At 41.2% G+C, this 22,144-nt stretch overlaps 1 protein-coding gene and 1 long non-coding RNA gene across 6 annotated transcripts in view; one reads left to right on the plus strand and one right to left on the minus strand.

The window, feature by feature from the left end:
- Positions 1-735: 735 nt before the first annotated feature.
- On the minus strand, positions 736-9,045 carry LOC128411324 (uncharacterized). Its single transcript, XR_008329759.1, has 2 exons — positions 8,896-9,045; positions 736-3,342 (listed from the first exon to the last, which is right to left on the minus strand). It is a non-coding gene; the product is annotated as an uncharacterized LOC128411324 (long non-coding RNA).
- Positions 9,046-9,125: 80 nt separating this feature from the next.
- The window catches only part of ACSS1 (acyl-CoA synthetase short chain family member 1), a 33,846-nt gene continuing 20,827 nt past the window's right edge, over positions 9,126-22,144 (plus strand). For 2 of the 5 annotated variants that reach the window (XR_008329760.1, XM_053383550.1), the window contains exons 1-2: positions 9,126-9,824; positions 16,556-16,652. Coding sequence is in view for 4 of the 5 variants with exons in the window: in XM_053383550.1 (XP_053239525.1) it covers positions 9,473-9,824; positions 16,556-16,652 (449 nt within the window). In the remaining variant the exon portion in view is untranslated. Of the gene's footprint in view, positions 9,825-10,617; positions 11,100-16,555; positions 16,653-17,231; positions 17,307-17,926; positions 19,347-22,144 lie in introns of those variants that run through there. The other 3 variants (XM_053383552.1, XM_053383554.1, XM_053383553.1) reach the window with 3 other exon arrangements.

Raw genomic sequence — 22,144 nt, forward strand, 5'->3', positions numbered from 1 at the left:
TCTTTGCTTGTCACATTGGAAAACAGAAGCCAGATATCACTGGAAATAATAAAAGCAGAGAAAACATACATATTAAAAGCAGGAATTTCTAAGCTTCAGTTTTTCAACCCTCTCCCTTTTAGGCACCGTAAAATCACCTCTGCTATGACCCACCCCATTATTCAGGCTATGCTGTTATACCTAGAACCTGTATTTCTATTGCTTTGACATCTCTCTGAACAAGCCCTTCACACACACCTTTCTACTCTACAGATGTCCCAACACAATCCTAACTATGTATGTCTGAATAGAGAGGAAGTATTTTGTGGATTCTTCTAATATAAAACACATTGATGAATAACACAAAAAGGGCTCGCGATATGTAGCCTTGGTTTTTGCTATCTAAACCAAAACGATTAACCAATTCTTGACAGGGAAAACCTCAAATAAGGTTATGTAAGTATTAGAGGGTGGCACTGCATCTCAGTTAAAGGGGGACAAATTTTGATTGGGTTGCAATAGAAATATAATAAAATAAAATGGTATTTACAAGCCAACCTCTTTCATATAAACATTACCCTAATGATTATCACTACTACCATTTATTGTGATGATGCTGAACCATTAGTTGGTTGGTTGAAGTGATCTGAACGGGGCTAGTAAGCAGCAAGAATAAACAGTACAAATGCTTTTCTAGAAACAACCATCTCTCTCCATCTGGAATGTTTAAAATAGAAACATGCATAATGCTGTAAGTAATTTCACATTCTTTTTAATTTATCTGGGTTACAACAACATTTTCTTTCATATTTACATCTTTTCACTTTGCCATATGGACAGTTAGATCCTAGGATTTAAGAGTATTTGCTGAATTAATGATGAGAGGTGTGGGGGTAGGGAGGACATAAAAAATGAAATGTGAAAAAAATGAGATTATTTAGATTTTAATTTGTGGAGGGGGTTACGAGATTGACTGGATTATATGTTTCTTTGGCTTTCATAAGAAGACTTTCCCCCATTCTTTTTAATAATGAATGACTCATGTTCACATAAAAGGGAAGGCTGTGTGCATTTGTTGCAGAAACATCTGTATTCTGCCATTACTGAATGATTTAGGAATATTAATTTTTAACTGGCATTTTATCTAGGTTTATCCCATCTTGCTGCTTGATAGAGTTTCAGATTGAAAGATTAAGCAAATGTGATGTTTAAAGAGATTGCCCCCCAGAGGGTAATACAGGTTATTGCACATGAGAGAGAACATGAAGTGTTCATTACTATCCAGTAAGTCATATAGAAGAAACAAGCTGTGTTCCCCGCCTGCCCCCAAGATCGCAGATGAACTGTGGGATTATGATCCACGTCCCTTTTTCCGTAGTTCTGGTTTGCATTGCTGATAGCAAGTTTGCCTTGAGCCTCCTGCTATGTCCATTTTCTTTCCCCCCCCCATGTATGTAGTTACACTGGAGGCCTTAGTTTGTATATATTCAATTAGTAATGCCTATTTCACTTCTCCATGAGCACAGCAATCCAAACTATGGTTAACCACATTTTGTGTGGCTGCTGACAATCTGGCAGTGCAAACAATGCTGCATCCAAATCTTGCTCAGTGGTGACTGGGAGGGGCCACAACTGGCAGAAAGCGCTGAAGCCAAGCAGAGGTCAGAAATACTAGCAGAATGCAGCAGCTAGGTTACTTGTGGGGGCAAAGTACCATCTGCATATAAAACCTTTATTGCGGTATTTACACTGGCTGTCTATCTCCTATTGGGCCAAGTTCAAGTGACTTGACAGATCACTTTATCTACTGTATGTTTTGGAAAATACTTTGTCCGTTCATCCACCTGTTTTCTATAGGTTCTTGAGAACCTATGTCATTGCCAAACTGAGCACAATGATTCCCAAGGTGGGAGTAGCAATTTTCATTGACATTTGGATGCCAATGCCATCTTGAATCAAGATGGCAGATGGTAACGTGACTTTGTCCATTTTTTGGCATAGTTTCGCCAAACTCAGAATGAGGGTTTCTGAAGTGTGGGCAACCATCTTTGTTGATTTTTTAACACCATGTGCCATTTTGAATCAACATGGCAGACAAAAACATGACTTTGGTTTGACTTCACCTGATTTTAGGCATGACAGGTCCAAACTCACAAACTGCGCAGTCACTCAGAGCAGGACCATTGTGCTATCTCTTTCATACATCTGTGAACACCTGCTGAAGCCCATCCTGCTGAGGCCCTGGCACAATGGATGTGCCAGGCCACATGACACACTACAACCAGACATGCCAATCTTTACTTATGATCGAACAGGCATTTTGGACATTTAAGATATAGCTATGCTGGGATACATGTGCATGGCCTTCTCCCCTGCAACATTTATGATATGATTTGCAAATAATACTTTGGTAAAGCTAACAAGAAAGAAAATGGCTAAGATCCCACTGATTGGCTAGTAAAGGAGTAGTGTTTCTACTAAAACACTCCTGCTAAACATGTGATTGATTGTTTCTTAAAAGGGATCTGCAAGCACAGGCGTGGTTGCTCTGTGTGCTGTATTGGATTCATTGCATCATCACCATCAAATTTATATCTCAAACAGCTGTTTATTTTGAATATACTTCTTTCTCTCCTTGTTAATTTTACTTATCCTTCAATATACCTCAGAATTTGTATACACCTATCAACGTCTCTGCTTTGTGCATCAATAAAGTGCATCTTGTGCATCACAAGATATAAAAAAATTGTCCAGTAGCACCTTAGAGACCAACTAAATTTGTTCTTGGTATAAGCTTTCGTGTGCATGCACACTTCTTCAGATACATATATTTCACATTCTTGTTACACTGCAGTCGCAAAGTTCAGGAACAGTCCCGCTTCAAAACTTGTGATTCATGCAATAAACAGAAGAGGGCACTCTTCAATTATTTTTCACTTTTAGATCATCGACAAAACTGTTGATGAATGAAAGTCCAGTACACCAATGAATTATTGGCCATTTTCATTAAACCCTCTGAATCACTAAGCAGCAATTATAGCTATTCCTTAATTATTAAGAGATCTTGAATATACACTCTTCTTCTGTTTATTTAGTACAAGCAAGCAGATTACAGTGGTACTTCGGTTTAAGAACAGACCGGTTTAAGAACAATTTGGTTTACAAACTCCTCAAAACCAGAAATAGTGTCTTGGTTTGAGAACTTTACCTTGGTCTAAGAATGCAATCCAAACGGTGGAAGGGCACCAGCGGCAGGAGGCCTCATTAGGGAAAGTGCATTTCAGTTTAAGAACGGTTTCAGTTTAAGAATGGACTTCTGGAACGGATTAAGTTCGTAAACCGAGGTACCACTGTATAAGGATTCTGGTAAAAAAATAAATAAAAAGAAAAATCAGATATATTGAATGCTACAAAATTATATCAGTTTTACCGCAACATAACTGTTATAGTCAAAGGGACGCAGGTGGCGCTGTGGTCTAAACCCCTGAGCTTCTTAGGCTTGCTAGTTGTAAGGTTGGCAGTTTGAATCCATGTGACGGGGTGAGCTCCCATTGATTTGTCTCAACTCCTGCCAATCTACCAGTTTGACAGCATACCAGTGTCCGTAGATAAATAGGTACAGCTGCGGCAGGAAGTTAAATAGCATTTCCATGTAATTTGGCACTCGTCACAGTATTCCGTGCATCAGAAGCAGTTTAGTTACGCTGGCCACATGACCCAAAAAAGCTATCTGTGGACAAATATTCAGTTCCCTTGGCCTGAAAATGGAGATGAGCGCTGCAACCAATAGTCAAATTTGACTGGAGTCCAGGGCTCCTTTACCTTTTTACCTTATAGCCAAAAGATCCTGGGAATTATACTTTGGTGAGGGTGTTGAGAACTGTGATAGAAATCTCTAGCCAGCTCATAAAACTACCATTCCTAGTGGTCTCAGGATAGAGGAGATGACTGTTCAACTAGCTTAAGCCTGTAGCTTTATGTATGCCCTTTGGGAACATATGCCACTAGAAACTGAAAGCCAAAATTTGGCTGGTTCATTTATTTAAACATATAAAACACAGCCACCCAATACTGCCAATAGCACCTAGATATATCCGTCCCTGTGTTTGTTTTCCACCACCAACACCATCTCTCTTTCTACTTAGGCTTCTAACTTCATAGCTCCATCAATTTTGCCCTTAGATCACTCTTCCTCAACACCTCAAGATGGTTTTCTTTCCTGCTTTCTCAGGTTTCTTCCCACTCAGCTTCACACCTGTCCATTGCTATCATTTTTTCTCCCCTTTCTATGGTACAAAGACATTCTGCCCTCAAGGTTTCTACTATAACACATTATCTTTCTTCACGCACAGTGACAGGTATTTTCACCAAGAAAATCTGAGAAAACCATGGAGGCCATGTACATAGCCAATATACAGTATCAAGCCATAGTTATAAGAACAGAAAATAATATCACAATAGGAGCTGACTTTTACAGCAGAGATTGCCATGGCCAAAGTGATCAACGAAATGGAGTAATTCCCCTATGAAGAAAAGTTGCAGCTCTTGGGAATTTTTAGTTTTGAGAAAAGTTGAACAAAAGATTACATGATAGAAGTTTATAATTTTGTACATGGCATGGTGAGTGGATAGCGAAAAGAATTTCTCTCTCTCATAGCACTACAACTCGTAGACATCCAATGAAGCTGAATATTGGAAGATTCAGGATAGATAAAGGAAACTACTTATTTACACAGTGCAGTTAAACTATTGAACTATTAAACTATTGAACACAGGAGGCAGAGATGGTCACCAACATGGAAGGCTTTAAATGTGGACATAAAAATATGTGGCACTGTCTTTGTGGATTCTCACTGATGAGGGAAATGCATTATTTGTATGCCCATAGATATTAGGCTGTATCTTCACTCCTCATGTTAGAGTGCTCTGCTGAATAGAAATCTGAAGCTAGCTTTCCACTTTCAAACCAAATATTCTAGACTCCATAACACTAGAGAGGGCCCTCAGGAGGGATTGTGTCAATGGCCATATGGTCTCACCATTCCATAACAAAACTAGAGACTCAACAATATCCTCTGTCCTCTATCCACTGGACACCTTCCCCTGCAAACAGTCAGGAATCTATCAGATTCCATCACTATCCAAGGGCAGACCTTCCTAACTGGTCCTCAAATGGACCAATGACCATTTGAGACAGGCCCATGGTTGCTATAAACTCCTGAGCCAGACCTGATACACCAAGATGGGATGTTGAAGTCACCCCAAACCACAGTTCTGGGTTCCTCCAACACAACACCCAGGGCGGCCTAGATCAGCTAAGTCAGGACAGCTGATGAACAGCAGGGTGGGTGGTACACCAACAGCATTTCTAACCTGTCTTTTTGGCCCGACACCAAATGCAGGTCCTTCAGTACCACTCTGAGAGAGAGGTTTCCTGGTGGTGGGAAGTAAGCCCCTATGTACTACAACAACACCTCCTTACCCCCTCCAGTCTGGGCTGATGTCGTACTGAATACTCAGGTAGGCAGAGCAGAGTCAGATCTGGCCTCCCCAGCAATACACACAAATCATGGAACTTTCCAGCTACCTGCTTACCCAGACATGTTTTAGAACCATCATTCAATATCATCAGTTACAACTGGGAGATTAGGGTCACAAGATAACAAACTAAGGTCCAGTAGTAGGCACATAACATTCCACATGCCAAGAGGAAGATGTTGAGCACTTCAACACTCCTCCCCTTGTATCTTACTTGTGAGGTTTGCAGTCAATATCACAAATTCATGTTTTGCTAGACAAGCACAGGGCTTGTGGACAGAGAGTTCTTTAACTTCTTAGAGAGGACGTCTGGAGTTCCTCCAGGTGGGAACTCTGTAACAAAGTAGACAATCCTTTCTACTTCCTTCTGCCTGTGAGGAGACTTTCTCTTTCCACCATGACTCAAAGATGACCAGATGTGCATGACTAAAGCTCCTGCATTAAGCCATGTTAGCTAAGACTACCAACTTTTATTTTACTGTAACCTATAAGTATTTTTTGCTCACTACTTTGCTGTATTTGCTGCCTGCATTGAAATGTAAGTAAACCCTTTTTCATTTATCTTCCTAAAGAAATGTAGTTCATTATTTGGAATGGAGGTGAAGAGGGGGAGGTCAACAGACCACAAATAATTGGGATTAAAATGTGTAATTGGCTAATTCCTAAGCTTTAATGAGCTGCAAAACTTACAAATGTTTTACTCTGCTAAAAAGACTTCACAACCAGTTTTTATTTTTGCATTTCTCCCACGCACATTGGGAGAGGAGGTTTAGATCTAAATCTACAGATTTAATCCTCAGTCCATTTTCCACATTACTGAGTGGGAACACCACCCAACCAAACTTCCCCTCTACCAGACTCTCACCCCAGGTTGCCTCCCACAGTGCCTGCCTACAATTTCATAGCCTGACTGACAATAGGAGATGCCCCATGTCTCCCCAAATCAGCAGGTAAAAAAGGTAAAGGTAAAGGACCCCTGGATGGTTAAGTCCAGTCAAATGTGACTATGGGGTGCAGCACTCATCTCGCTCCAGGCAGAGGGAGTCGGCGTTTGTCCACAGACAGCTTTCCGGGTCATGTGGCCAGCATGACTAAACCTCTTCTGGTGCAACAGAACACTGTGACGGAAGCCAGAGCACATGGAAGCGCTGTTTACCTTCCTGCCGCAGCAATACCTATTTATCTACTATTTATCTACTAGTGTGCTTTTGAACTGCTAGGCTGGCAGAAGCTGGGATAGAGCAATAGGAGCTGACCACCGAGGAGTGGATTCGAACTAAATCAGCAATCCCCTTTGGTGTAAACTCTGCCACTCACAGCAGAGCCTGTTCTTATAGCAAGGCTGGCTACGGACCACAGCCACACCTCAACTGTATTCACTCAGCCAACAATCAACCAATACCTTGTACTGCAATCAGCACAAACACTCACTTATATATCAGTGCAGGCAAATATATCAGTGGACAAACTGATGCAAGCAACAAAACATGCACACTATCTTGCTGCCTGGGAGAGTACACCAGGCAGGGGTGGTGCCAAACAGCCTTCCCTGATTAGTCTTCTGTTGGTCTGCTCCATTCAAGCAAACACATGAATTAGATATATCTGTTTCTGTGGAAAACACAATCCTCTTAAACAGAGAACTGTAAAGGTAGCATTCCCCGGTTCACAAAAGGATACCAATTATCACCGTTAGTAGAAATAATTACAGTACTCTTTCAGCAGCCAGCATACATTTTCCTGCAAAGAGATTTTTTTGAATGAATAATGAAGGCTCAACAGATGGGAAATCGTTTCCAAATGAAGCATAAGTATCTCAGTGATTAGCATGGGAATAGCAATTCAATGAGAGCTGAGTTCCTACCAGAACTGTAGAGGGAAAGTAGCGTTTAATCCTCCTCCTCCTTCATACCACCCCAAATATATTGGCAATATTACATTTTCAAACTCAGTCTTAAACACTGTTGATACAGAACTGAAATTGTGATCTGGAAAAATGAAGAAACAGAAAAGGCATTGAATATACAGTCATACCTCATGTTATGTTTGCTTCATGTTACGTTCTTTCAGGTTACGTCCCGCGGCAATCTGGAAGTACCGGAAAGGGTTACTTCTGGGTTTCGCGCTAGTGCATGTGCAGAAGCGCCAAATCGCGTGTTCGCACCTGCAGATACGGCGCTTCAGGCTGCGCTCTTTTCATGTTGCGCACGGTCCTCCGGAATGGATCCCGTTCGCAACCAGAGGTACCACTATATTCCCCTAGAGCAGAAGCAGGGAACCTATGGCCTTCCAGATGTTGTTGAACTCCAGCTCCTATCACTTCTAGTCAGCATAGGCAATGGTCAGGGATCATGGGAGCTGTAGTAAAATAACGTTGGGTGGGCTACATGTTCCCTTTCCCATCCCTGCTCTTGGCTTTTTCTGTTGTTCGCCAGAAGCGGCTTAGTCATGCTGGCCACATGACCCGGAAGCTGTATGCCGACTCCCTCAGCCAACAAAGCGAGATGAGTGCCGCAACCCGAGTCATCCACGACTGGACCTAATGGTTAGGGGTCCCTTTACCTTTTTAACCAGGAATTCCTTAATGAACAGTGGATTGGACTAAGTCTGATTTTAAATAAAAACTACAGTGGTACCTCGGGTTAAGAACTTAATTCGTTCTGGAGGTCTGTTCTTAACCTGAAACTGTTCTTAACCTGAAGCACCACTTTGGCTAATGGGGCCTCCCGCTGCTGCCATGCCGCCGGAGCATGATTTCTGTTCTCATCCTGAAGCAAAGTTCTTAACCCGAGGTATTATTTCTGGGTTAGCAGAGTCTGTAACCTGAAGCGTATGTAACCTGAAGAGTATGTAACCCGAGGTACCACTGTAATTTAATATGCAAAAAATGCAAGTAGATGTAATTTAAGTCTGAACAGACATGGAATCCTATCTGCTTAATAAAAATAAGCATACATCACTAACATAATATTTCTAATATAATCTGGATGAGAAATGGGTACAAAGCTGGGTGGCAGTATATGCATTACTAGAGAGGCATGACAATATATTTTGTCCACCTATCACTTGGTTTTTCTGTGACACATCTCTTGGGTGCTTTGGCTGAGATTAAGACACCTCAGCAGCTATACACGCTGGCACACTTTCTCCACAAGATTTCGAGATGAGGCAAATAGTTCAAAAGGTCCATAGTTAGCGTATGTTGGGGGTCGGAGGGCAAGCATTATACTTCACACATGAGGAAAAAACACTTTCCATATTTTATGTTTTGCCCCCGGGTTACTTACGCCTAGCTTTGTGTCAATTTCTCTTTGGAAAAAAAAGCACCTTGCCAAACCCTAAGGTCCCGCACCAGTCGAAATTTATTTACACACCCACCTTCCCAACGTTTGCAATTAGCGTTTCCGAATAGTAATTCAGGTCTCAATCCTAAGAGAGATCACCCGCAAGAGTCGTTTTGCTTTTCGGCTGTGGGAGAAGCTGCAGCTCTAAACGTGCGGTTTACAGAGAATATGCTTTTCCTCCTCAACAAACCTGTGGTGCAGGTGAGGCTGAGAGAGAGAGAGAGAGAGAGAGAGAGAGAGAGAGATCCCGCCTCACGGTTTAACGGCTTAACCGCTACCCGCTACGGCAGTTTTCGAAACTCAGGAACTTTTCAATTGTTTCACAGACTTCTTTTTTTAAGTTTCCCCTCTGCTAAAGAGGCCGAGCGCTCACGCTCAGTTCCTCTTTCGCCTCATGAGACGCAGGGGAAAAGGGCGGGAAAGGCGTGGTGAGGCGAAGGAGGAGGAGGAGGAAGCGCGCAGGGCCAACTTGGCTGGGCCAACTCGGCGCCTCAGGCCAGGCGGGCGGTTTGGAAAGCCGCTTCCCCTTCTTCGCCCCCTCGGAGGCGGCGCCGAGCCGCTTTCAGCGCCCCCCGCCGCTACGCACCTGCCAAACCTTCGCCGACGGCCTTATGGCAGCCACACCGTCCGCGGCTGCTGCCCTGAGCCGCTTGCGGAGCGCCCTGAGCAGGCGGCGAGGAAGGCTGCCCTGGTGGAGCCGGAGCTGGCCGGGCGCCCCCTGGGGACGGCCTTCGTGCGGCCGCCTCCTCAGCGGCGGCCGTTGCCTCTCTCAGGCGAGCGACCCCTTCCTGAGGGGGAGCTATGGCGAGGTGTCGCGGAGGGCGGCCGAGGCGCCCGGGGCTTTCTGGGGGGCGCTGGCTCGGGAGGCGCTGCTGTGGGACGCCGCGCACCACACCGACTGCGAGTGGGATTTCGCGCAGGGCCGCGTCCGCTGGTTCTTGGGCGGCCGCTTAAATGTGGCGGGTAAGGAGCGCCTTCCTTGGGCAGGAGGGGCGAGGAGTTGCCCCTGGCGCGCACACGTCTTATATATATCTACCGTATATATCTCTCCTCGGTCCCTCTTCTCATTCCTCGAGTCCTTCAGCTTTCGAAAGCTTATCTAATTCAGTGCCTGGAAGTCACTACCCCAAGTGATATGGAAAGCCAGGCGCCTGCAAAGTGATGAGGTGGCTGTTAATGCGGCGAAGAGAAAGAAAATAAGGGGTCGAATGCGCTCTGCAGAGGCTCAGAGGCAGCTGCATTGTGTCAGGTCGGGCCTTTTAGATCGGCCCTGCTGCGAAAAACAAGTTTTAGGGCCTGAGCTGTGGCTTTCTGGAGCTGAGCTCAAGGAGCCCGCATGAGTTGTAAGACTACACAAGTTTTCCAGTGCAGAATGCTCTGGAAATCTTGTGCATCTGCAGTTCATAGGGTGCCTAGGCTAGGAAAGTGTTTTGGAATAAGACCTCGAAGAGTCAACATAAAGGAAAAAAATTAGCTGTGGCTTTTAGGATAATGCATCTTCATATTTAAAACACATTTTCTCCCCACCATCTGCCATGCATTTGTGAAAGCCAATGTGGCCCTGTGGATAGAGTACAGGAAATAGAGTTCAAAGTAGACAAACAAGCTTTTTCAGCAATTGTCAGCTCACATAATGGAAGCAACCTTTGTTTTGTGTGATGCAGGTGGCCTTCCTTAAAGATATGCTGGGAGGGAAAGCAATATGCAAATAAGTGAATTGCTCATTATTTTTATTTCATTGTGTTTGAGGTCACCATTCTCATATGACATGTTTTTTGCTGCTGTGGTTCTTGTGAGGTAGGGAAGCAGCATTTTCATCTTACAAATTAATAGCATTTAAATACTTTGCTGTGGGATGGCAGGGGAGGGGGGGAGGCATTTTACCTCCAGTGGACATTTCCATTGGTGCTTGGAAATACCACACGGAATGCGGTTGAGCAAGCGTTGCAGGGCCTCCCTTATTTATACTGTATATTCATATATCAACGTAAAAGGCAGATTATAAGAACAGAAGAATAGCCTGCTGGATCAGGCCAGTTGCCCATCTAGTCCAGCATCCTGTTCTCACAGTGGCCAGCCAGATGCCTGTGGGAAACCAAGGAGCAGAACATGAGCACAAGAGCACTCTCCCCTCCTGTGTTTTCTAGCAACTGGTAGTGGGGAAACATTACTGCCTCCAAAGTAAAATGAACAAAAGACAGGTCCCTGTACCAAAGAACTTACAAAGAACTTTTGCAGGTGTATATATATATATATATATATATATATATATATATATTTACCAAAGAACTTAAAAGTCATAATTACTTAAAGCTCTCTGAGAGCTCTTTTGGGTGCATACTCCTGGTTGCTTGCTGTGTACCATATTGAGAGTGTGAGAAGCAGAATAAAATGAGTACCCTTGCCGTGTGTGTGTGTGATTATGATGCACACAGGTTGGATATATACTAAAAGCATGTCTTTCAACATTTGAGATTGCCATATAGGTTTACCTAATATAGGAGATATGCTTATATTAATTGATTTATTATTATTTCAGGTGGCAGCTTTTCTATTGATTAACCTTGAGAATGAGCATAGTCCCTGGATGTTGGCTGCAAAGTGCATGTCATTTCACATTGGCCTACAAACATTTCATGCATTAGACTTTGCAGTTATATTCAAACAGTTAAGCACAAATAAATAACAGTATTAACTTGTTGAATCCATAATTCTGACCCCATCGAGGGTTACTGTGCTCCACTAAAAAGAAAACTAGACCCCAAAGCCCTTTAATTTGTTGCCCTGTTTTTCCACAGAGTTGTTAAAAATACAAACCACCACTTGCTTCCTTCATTGTTTTAGACTCTTCACATCTGCTCCACAACCTTTTAACCACCTGGCTGACCTCAGATCTTCTGGAAACTTATCATCTGTTTTAAAATGAGATTGGGCATTTTTTCTAGTTTGGGCTGATTCATTTGTAACTGTTGCATTAACAAGCTAGATATAGGATGGATATATAGATATCTGACTAGTAGAAAATAAAATGTTGTCCTATCAAAAAGCTATACAATGCCATAAGAATGTAAATGAAACAGCTTCCAGAAGCTTTCCTTGCAAAAGAACCTATTATTAGATTTTTGAAAATACCGCTGTTAAAAATAAGACATGTATAAATAAAGGCTTTGTAAGACATACTGTACAGTATGTACTTTTACAAGATTCTATAGAAAGAGTGAATGTATCAATACTGAAACAAGGAAAGCTCAAGGAGCTATAGTTGGTGATGGTGCTAACCACTTAATTCAACACAAATTCTCTCAAATAGTTGCTATGGGCACTACATTTTTCTGGTACATGGAATGCTTGTTGCTAGGAAGCCTCATTTGTGGAAGTTGAACTTGGCTTTGTAGTAAAAGCACTATTTGTTCCCACCCCTCCTGCTTTTAAAACTTGGATAGTAAATGAAACTGTTAGCGGATGAGGATGTGATTTCTCTTTATTAGTGGTTTTCTGCAGGGTCTGTAATACTAAAATGCTTTGTGACTATTATTTTTTTTTGAAAAATAAAAATCTAACTTGACCACAGTTGACAATTGAAAAAATGACCCACAACCGCTCCCAATATTATGTACTTAGCATGAGACTGATTTTTTTTTTTGCTCCTGCATCCCTTTTCCTTTTTGCCATGTCATAATGGTTATGATATTTCAGCAATTACAGAAGTATAAATAACAAAAATGAAGATTAACTAATAGAAAAACAGTTCCATGAGCTTTAAAATTGATTCTGTTACTTTAATGGATGGACAAGCCGTGCACCCTCAGTCCCTGCCTTATTTTTTATTTGGAACAGAGTATTACTCCCACAGGGACACGGGTGGCGCTGTGGGTTAAACCGCAGAGCCTAGGACTTGCCGATCAGAAGGTCGGTGGTTCGAATCCCCGCGACAGGGTGAGCTCCCGTTGCTCGGTCCCTGCTCCTGCCAACCTAGCAGTTCAAAAGCAGTGTAAGTAGATAAATAGGTACCGCTCTGGCGGGAAGGTAAACGGCATTTCCATGTGCTGCTCTGGTTCGTCATGCTGGCCACATGACCCGGAAGCTGTCTGCGGACAAACGCCGGCTCCCTTGGCCTATAGAGCGAGATGAGTGCGCAACCCCAGAGTCGGTCACGACTGGACCTAATGGTCAGGGGTCCCTTTACCTTTATTACTCCCACATGTCCTGCTTTGAAAGAAGCTGAATATACCGAAGGTTTTTCCTGTCTATTTGTCTTGGTAATATTCTTTTTTCTCCTTTGGCAAAGATTATTCAAAGTAGAATTATAAGTTTAATGCTAAACATAATGAATCTGTGACTGTAGACTTCGAGCATATTCAATGACATATTGAAAAATTAAGGGAAAATAGTGAAAGATGAAGCTATTTGAGGTTCTTACTGTACAATGTTGGGGACCAACAATGAGAGAGGGCTATTGCATTCATGCCTTGCTTGTGAATTTCCTAGAGGCAACTGATTCTGCTGTCAAAGTCATAAAGTATGTGTTAGTGCAGCTTTGGTAGATGAGAACTGAACATTTTGGCTTTAGCATCCCAAAATTGCTTTTTTAATAGCTGCTTTTCTCCTGTAAAGTTGTTTATAATAACAGGAACTTAATTTTTGTTGTGTTAAGTAATACTAAAGAATAGGTGAAAGTGCCTCTCAGCATGTGCTATGCCGAGTGCTGATCCCTCACTGCCAAATGATTTTGTGTGCAATCAATAAGGTTCTAATTGTAATCACTGTTTTAACTAGCAATAACAAGGTAATAAGATTTTAAATCCACAGTGGTCCATTATAAAGTAAGTGGCTCTGAAGCCCTCTGATAGGAACTGGTGTCCCCATGGCTGTTTGCCGCTAGCTGTGATTGCATAAACAGTGGCTATCACCAACCCCACTAAAGTTGAATGCTAACCTTAGCAAATGAGGCACATGAGATGATACTATTCAGCAAAAGCTCAGGCTACAGTAATCCTGGAACAGTACTACTTTATAGGGGAAGGGTTGTTGCTCAGTAGTAGAGCATCTTCTTTGCATGCAGAAGGTCCCAGGTTCAAGCATCTGCTGGAAATGTTCCCTGCCTGAAATCCTGGAAAGCCATTGCCAGTCAGAGTCAGTTCCACCTGTGGGGTGGTTGTGGGAAGTGGCATGATTAATGTTCTCATGGGTGTAGCCAGGGTTTGTTTTGGGGGGGAGGGAGGACTGACGTGATTGGTCAGTTAAGGATATTACTTGATGGGGGGGCAACTGGCGCCCCTTGGCTACACCCATGATTGTTCTCCATATATAAAAAAGCTTCCTTTCTTTAGAAACAATTACAGTAGAAGTTACGTTAGGACCTTTCTCCCCACTTCCTCTCTGTTAATTTAAATACAGTTGCACTCATTTACACTTACAGTTCATTTCAGTTAATAAAAAAGATACAGCTGTTTCTCTTACACTGCTCTGTTAACCATGTTTACTCAGAATTAAGTCCTACAGAGTTCAGTAGGCCTTAACTCTCTAGTCACAGTGCTTAGGATTGCATCCTTCATTATTCCAATTGTTCTCATTCAAAGTGCAACACAGCTTCATAAAACTCATGGGATTTAAACCTAGGCACATCAGTTCTTCAACACTTTCTGGATGTGAGTTTCTATTTTCAACAATTACCCATTTTCAACAATTACCACAGTGATCAGGTTTCATCATTGCAGCTGACATGCTGGAGAAATCTACAGTAAAGTCACAGATGACATTTTCCAGAAATGTCACATTTTCTTCAGCTGCTTCTTTTTACAAGTTAATATTCTACAAGGTGAGGGTGTTAAGGTTACTCACAGATGGCTTATTATGCTGAAAGAAACTGCTTTAGAATCCATTTCAGTTTGATCATTGACTAGCATTTGGTCCAATTCTTTGTAGCTTACATGTGACATTGTTCAAAATTCAACAGGAAAAGCTGCCAACTTTCATTTATTTTAATGGAGCTTTCTATGTTATGCACACTTTTGTTAATTATATTGTGACTCCATTTCATATTTGCTCTACTTATCACTCTACTTATTTGCTCTACTTATCACTTTCTCTTCTTATCTTCATATCACTGTTGTATGCATTCTTACTTAGAAGATGACAATAACTTGCTTAAATTGGTTTAGAGTTGATGTGTTAACGTTTAATGGGGGGAATGTATCTTCTTGTACATGTTTCATAGAAGAGGATAGCAAATTGCATTGTAATAAAAGGGTAAAAAGAAAAAATGATTATAAGGTGTATAAAAATATTTTAAAATAAGTAGAATTTAGCTAAAAAGCAATTCTCAATCAAGTCACCAGTGTATAGAAATAATCAAGGTCATGAAAACCATTTAAATGTTAAATATTAAGGAAGAGAAGAGTTAAATGACCTAGTTAAGCTACCATTGCCATACACATAAGAGTTGAGAAGGTACTTGAATGTGGCTGGAATAATTAAAGGACTCTGGTGCTGCTTTTGTTTATTGAAGAAGCCTTAATTTTCAAGGATGTGATATTTGGTCTCAGGCATTGGGGGGGAGGAACATACAGTGGAATTAAGTATTTTACTGCATAATTTTCCCAGTAAAGTTTCTTTAAGCTTTGTATAGTGAAGAACTGTCCTTGATTGTTGATTACAGTATTTGTAAATACGTAGAGGACTCCCTTAGGGTCCAATTAAAAGAAAAGGACACCAACAAGGGCATTGAAGGGATTGGCTGAAGAGCACAACACTACAGTATTAGGTTTCCAAAACATGAGCTTATAATTACAAAACATAGGCATTTTTAGAAGGGTGAAACATAATTACACAACAGCTGCCTACTACAAAATCTGATGGCCAAACTTCAACTTTGATTTTAAAAGGCTGGATTTCCTAGCCTTTTAAGTGCTGGAAAGAGGGCGTGCTAAACTCAAAGCTGAGGGAGAATTGTGTGTATCAATCATCCTGTGCTTAGGAGGCAGGACTCCTTTCAGTATGTTATACACATTCCAATCCCTCCACATAATTGTAATATTTAGCAGAGAGAGTGGGGGCGGGGGGGGAGCGCTACATTAACCAAATGGCTTTCAGTCTCTTGCCTTTCCAATGTCCTGTTGCTCTGCCTTTCCTATGCAGGCCTTAGCTAGAAGCTATATTTTTCAATAAATATAAATAGATAGATAAATATTATGCATACATTCCTGGCTTACATACCAATCACATAGCTCTTGTTTGCCTGGTTTTAGACTGTAGGTGGTCTAAACTACAAAGAAAGTCAACAACCCATGAAGGGAGTTAGTCAGTTGTGGCCATCTTGTGTTATAAAAATAGAATCCTACTGTTAAAGTTTCAACAACTGTATATGGCAACTGTATCTATTGACATCCTTACATTTACTGTCTCAGCATTCTTGTAGATGCTTGACTGTAGTATATGTTTATAAACTAAACTGATGTACAGTGGAATTTCATTTTAATGATTCTGAAATACTGAAATCATCTGAATACTGTACTTTGATGCTCTTGACTATTTCATTGGGACATTATTGTAGATTTGCATGTCAGAGGCTCTTTAAATAAATTATATTTGTTCATTATCTTAAAAAAAAATATTAATAGCACAAGTTGATTATCAAATCTGACACTTTAGAATCTACTGTAAATGTTGCTTTTTTATAATTTGTTTCTCTGCAGTTAACTGCTTGGACCGGTATGCACAACACTCTCCAGAGAGAGTGGCTTTGATCTGGGAAAAAGATGAGCCTGGCACTGAAGAGAAAGTCACCTACAGGTATGACTTCAGAATGTGTCTTATACTGCAGTTGGGGCATGCTTACTGCCTACTTCAAGAGCTTTTGTACAAAATCTTTTCCATTCTTTAATGATGGCCAGCCTGAAGAAGAGGAATCAGTCCAGGAGTAGTGGTGAACAAGATGGCAAAGATAACCAGTGTTTCTTTTAGCAGAGCGGTTCCCAAATAGTGGGTTAGAACCCAGCAGTAGATTGATGAGACATTTGGCGGTAGCTGAGCAGCCTGTCAGAAAGAGGCTACTGGAAACCATGTGCCAATGTAGCCTAAAGAATATTCATAACTGCTCAGTTGTCATTAACAGGTATTTAATAAGGCAGAATTTCATTATGATTAAATAATTTCTGAACCCCTTAAAATATTAAAAAATATGTCTACAAAAAAACAACAACGGACAAATTAATCTATTACAAAAAATTACAAGAGTACAGTTACATCTAAACATAGTTACACATAAAAATGTAACAAAAATTTGCCTGACGATGCTATTTCAACACATGTACAGTAAGAAGCTAGCTATGTCAGAAGAGGAAATACACTAGCTTCAGCTTGATCGCAAACTGTAAGAAAAAGGAACCAGTCCACATGGATGTGAGGTCTTTCTGCAAATGAACATTGGCTGCGTCTAAGAAAAATGTAAGAATATCTCTGTGCAGCCCACCTTGGAGGATTTGTAGTGCCTCATCACAATCCTGGATTGCCAAGAAACCAAGTTAGGGTAGAGGAGCAAAAGTGAAAGCTGGTTGCACAACAGCGGTGGCCTTGGCATGGGGGTGACACTGACAGGGGAGAGTGGTGGTTTGGAACAATGGCAGAAGTATGAGTGAAGTCCTATGAATTATTTCAGAGCTGTGCATTCTTTATCTGTCTCACATGAGACAGCAAGGGAATGGAAGAGGAAGAAGTTTCAGGACAGCAAGAAGGGGGGATACTGAAAGGAAATGAGTGGCTCTTCTAAACAATGGCAGGGGTAAATTGGTCATGGGAGGGAAATTGTGGTTTTAAACAACAGCAGAGATTGTACCTTAACACAGTGTATTTCACTCCTGGAACCATTTGCTATCTTCAACATGATGTTCCAGACGCAAAGTAATAATTTAGAAAATATATGTTATTACCAAGCAAGTACTCACATGCACACAACATCCATAAGCTGAAGTTAACCTTCTCTAACCGAACAAGCTAACTGACTGACTTGCTCTTAAGATTCTACTCAATTTAAAGCTACAGCAACATATACAACATATACTAGGAGGTAGGCAAGGGAGACTGGCTGGCACAGACCTTGTCTTCTTAATGGCACATCACCTTGCTCTTTGTTTTCCAGACTGGCTCTTCTCCCAGGTGATTGCCTGTATGGGAAACTGATTTGGCCTGTTTGGCTAAATCCAGCATCTGGCAGCCCATTTTAATACTCCAAGCCTTGATTAAACTCCAGTACCCACTAGACCCAGGAATTTAGGGGAGGATCTGACACCAATAAATTTAGGGGAATCAAGGCACCCACAAACTCCTAACAATATATTCAAATATTTAGTTTCATATTCAATATGATGGAGTCATATCCACTCTAGTCTGAGATTCGTATGAATAGCATATTTAGTTTTATTTATGAAATTAAATACATTGGAACTCTCAGCCAAACCATTCATTGCATTCAATGTCTGACACATTTAATGTATATGTTGCTTTTTAAATAGCAATTTCAGGGGCAATTTGGACATGGTGCATTTATTTATTTAACATAATTTCTATATTATTTAATTGTAATAAGCCTCTAAGTAGCGTAAATAAAATGCGGGGCCCTTCTACACTGTGATTCTGATGAAAATTGCCCCACAGAGCACAAAGTTGCTATTTGCTGTGGGAGCTATATTGCTGTTAGTGCCAGTAGCAATTTATATCCCATGGCAAATGGCAGTTTCGTAGTGGGTTGTTTTCATTGATAGCACAGCATGGGGCTGGAAGAGGAACGGATAGCCGCATGTGTTGCATTCTTGATCCTGACATGGTTCCCCTCCCCCAAATTGTGCATAAGGCTCATTGGCTATTTTAAACGCCAGTATGTTCCTTTAGGTATTTTGTTAGATTTGCCTTCAAGTAAGAGAGTTTGAAGAAACTGAGCTCTGACCATACTCTGGTCTTTGGCCGTCTCAGTAGGGACAAGGCCTGCAAACAGTGTTTCCTTTCAAGCTGTTCTGATATCTGTTAATAATAGCAAGCTGTTGGGAGACTTATCAGCTAATTAACCAAGCTGCTATAAAAATGCATTGACTGCTCTAAGGAGTATTGTCCATGCCCAGCTGTTGCTTTCAATAGATGTAGGTATCGCACAGAAAGCAGGTGACCAGTGAAATAAAAATATGTGTGTTGACAAGAGGCATGAGTACTGTACTTTATCAGTAAATAGTGTGGACATTTTAGCAGGGATTATTATTATAGTCTGTGTTATATCCACATATTATTTATTATTTATTGAATTTACATCCTGCCCTTCCTCCCAAAGCAGATCAGAACGGCAAACAGATACACAATTTAAAAACAAAGGAAAAAGCATTCTATAACAGTCAACATTCTAAAGGCAGCTACAATTGAAAACATCTAAAAGCAGTTACAGTGACAGTTAATGATCCTGAGGTTGCCAGGAGCAGTATTCTTCAGCCACCAAATGCTTGGGTAAACAGGAATGTTTTCAAATTTCTCCTGCAAATTAATAATGATAGAGACAGGTGCCCCTCGCTAGGGAGGGCTTTCCACAACAGGCAAAGTACCACTAAAAGGGCCCCGTCATGAGTCAGCCGCACCAGCTGGGCAGCTCCCAGCAGTGGCACTATCAGCAAAGCTTCACCTTCTGATGATAGGGTCTGAGCTGGAGAAGGCACTTTTTTGGGTCCTTGGAACCCACGCCATTAAAGGTTTTATATTGCAGCACCAGTATCACATGGTCCCTTCAAGCTACCCCTTATCAATGCAGCAGTTGCATTCTTCACTACCTGTAGCCTCTGGACTGTCTTCAAGGGCAGCCCCATGTAGAGCACATTACAGTAGTCTAAGCAAGAGGACAACTGAGGCCAGGCTATCCCAGTCCAGGAAGGAACCATAGCTGGTAAAACAACCTAAGCTGGGCATGAGCACTCGTGGCATACATACTTCCATATCTGAAAGTAAATAATGTGTACCTCCTACTTGGAGTGTCTGGGAAACACTGAGATGGTGTTGGGAGGATAGGCCATTTTCAACTTGGGCCTTAACTTGGGAGCAAATATTTTCATTGGGAGTTTCTCATATCCCTAGTTCTTTTTTTTTAAGCAGGTCAAAAGCTGTTTGCCACTTGTTCAAAAGTTTTGGCACTTTGCTTCCCTCCCTGTAGAACGCCCTCCCATCAGATGTCAAAGAGATAAACAACTATACAACCTTTAGAAGACATCTGAAGGCAGCCCTCTATAGGGAAGTTTTTAATGGTTGGTGTTTTTTGTGGTATCATGTGTGTTGTAAGCCACCCAGATGGGTGGGGTAATAATAATAATAATACTGTAGTAGTGGTAGTAATAATAAAAATTAATAATAATAATAATAATAAAATTAGTGTTATTATTTTGACTTGTAGCTACATGTATTCGGAAAATATATAATACAGTGACAATGAACTGGTGACCATCAGTTAAGGTTTTGCTCTGGATTTTTGCAGCATGATCCTGATGCATATTTGCAAAATACACAGTGCCATCTTGACTCCTATTTGCAAAATACACAGTCATAAAACTGATCCATTGACAGCTACCAGTGGATAGATAAATGTAATATATTTCCATGAAAATATTTGCTTTATCTCAGGAGAATGCATGGACGCATTGGCATATTGATAACTGTATAGGAACTGTCAGCACAAGAGGCTGTCGCCTTTTTTTTAGAGGTGTCGAATTGCGGATGCCTGGATAGTGTTGCAGCCTACTTCTTGAGTGGAGGAATGGAAAATATTATACAACTATATATATATACATTAATAGGAATGGAAACAGTTCTAGCTTTTGTTGCTGGCTGGCTTTCTTTCTGATCACAACACAGGGAGGGAGGAGTTTGTGGCCCTCCAGATGTTGCTGGATTGCAGCTCTTATCATTCTGCAAATTCTCCTGGCTGTTTCCTCCTGCTGTGCTTCATCTGGTTACAGAGCACTACTGGGAGGAAAAATAGCCAAGGGCATTTGCAGGGGATAATCCAGCGGTGGCTCGTGCCTACAGGGACTGGTAGGGCAGAAGGCAGAGAGCTGCACGAGGGCAATGCTGAGAATGAGAGGAGGCACTGACAACCAGTGCCACCCTCAAGACTGAAAGCAGGTAGGTGGAGCCGGATGAGGTTGGTGGAGCAGTGTCCCATTTGACGTAGTGGACCAGCCTTCACCAGACTCATCCATGGATATGAGCAGGATTAAACTCCACCTGTCAATTCTCACTTGTAAATGTCTTCTGGTCCCTTTGTTAGTAATAGGAGACAAACCTCAGCTTGGAAATCTTGAATTTACTTCACAATGTGTAGTTCTGTCCTTATAGTCCCTTCTGAAATGTTCTGATCCTGTGCAGGACTTTGATACCATATTCTTGAAACATATCTGAATTATTTGGATAGTGTGAGATGGAATGGTTGTCTACTAAGACAGCTATGGTTTGGCAGACATCCGAGTTTCTCATTTTTGTTTAGCCATAAAACTTGTAGGTAGCTTTGGAAGAAATACGAACTTTATATCAGTCTCCATTTAATTATTTTTAGACTCTATTCTAAGAGTAAAAACAACTTTTTAAAAAATAGCCTTATTCATAGATTTGTTGATTTCGGGTTGGGCCATTAGTTGCGTAAGAAGTAATTACACAATCAAATGCATATGAAACAAATTACAGTTTTTAAGGCTGAGCAAGGAGGCATGCTTCTTACAAAGCATTCTTTTTTATATTTGAACACTGTAAGTGTCTCTCGAATGCTAAGAATGTTGATGAAGGCCAAGTATTCCTCATGTCAGTATTTCAAAAGCACCATTGATTTCTATGGTTCAGCAAATGTTGTTATCCAAAAGACCAGCAAGAGGCAAAGCTAAGGATTGTTATACCATTTTTTGGTATAATTCAGATAACAACTTCTCTGAACTTTAGATCATGTATTAAAATGGTTGCTCTCAGCTGTTAAAACAGTGCATATATTTCATTATATGACATACCTCATTCTGTCTTAATGGCAGGTAATTAATACATAGTAAATAACTAAATCCTGCATAGATGGGGACTTTGGTGGAATAATAATTATCTGTTACAGATATTTAGACTGGCCAGTGAATAATTTCCAAAACATTTCCCCCCATTTCATAAGTTCACTACTAACAATGAGTGGGTACCAATTGCATGTACTGTACAATATTAGGCAAACATGGCAGTTTCAAATTTTTATTTTTATTTTAATAGCTTTTTGCAGTTTCAAATTTTTAACT

The sequence above is a fragment of the Podarcis raffonei genome, chromosome 3 (assembly GCF_027172205.1).
Source record: "Podarcis raffonei isolate rPodRaf1 chromosome 3, rPodRaf1.pri, whole genome shotgun sequence".
NCBI lineage: Eukaryota > Metazoa > Chordata > Lepidosauria > Squamata > Lacertidae > Podarcis > Podarcis raffonei.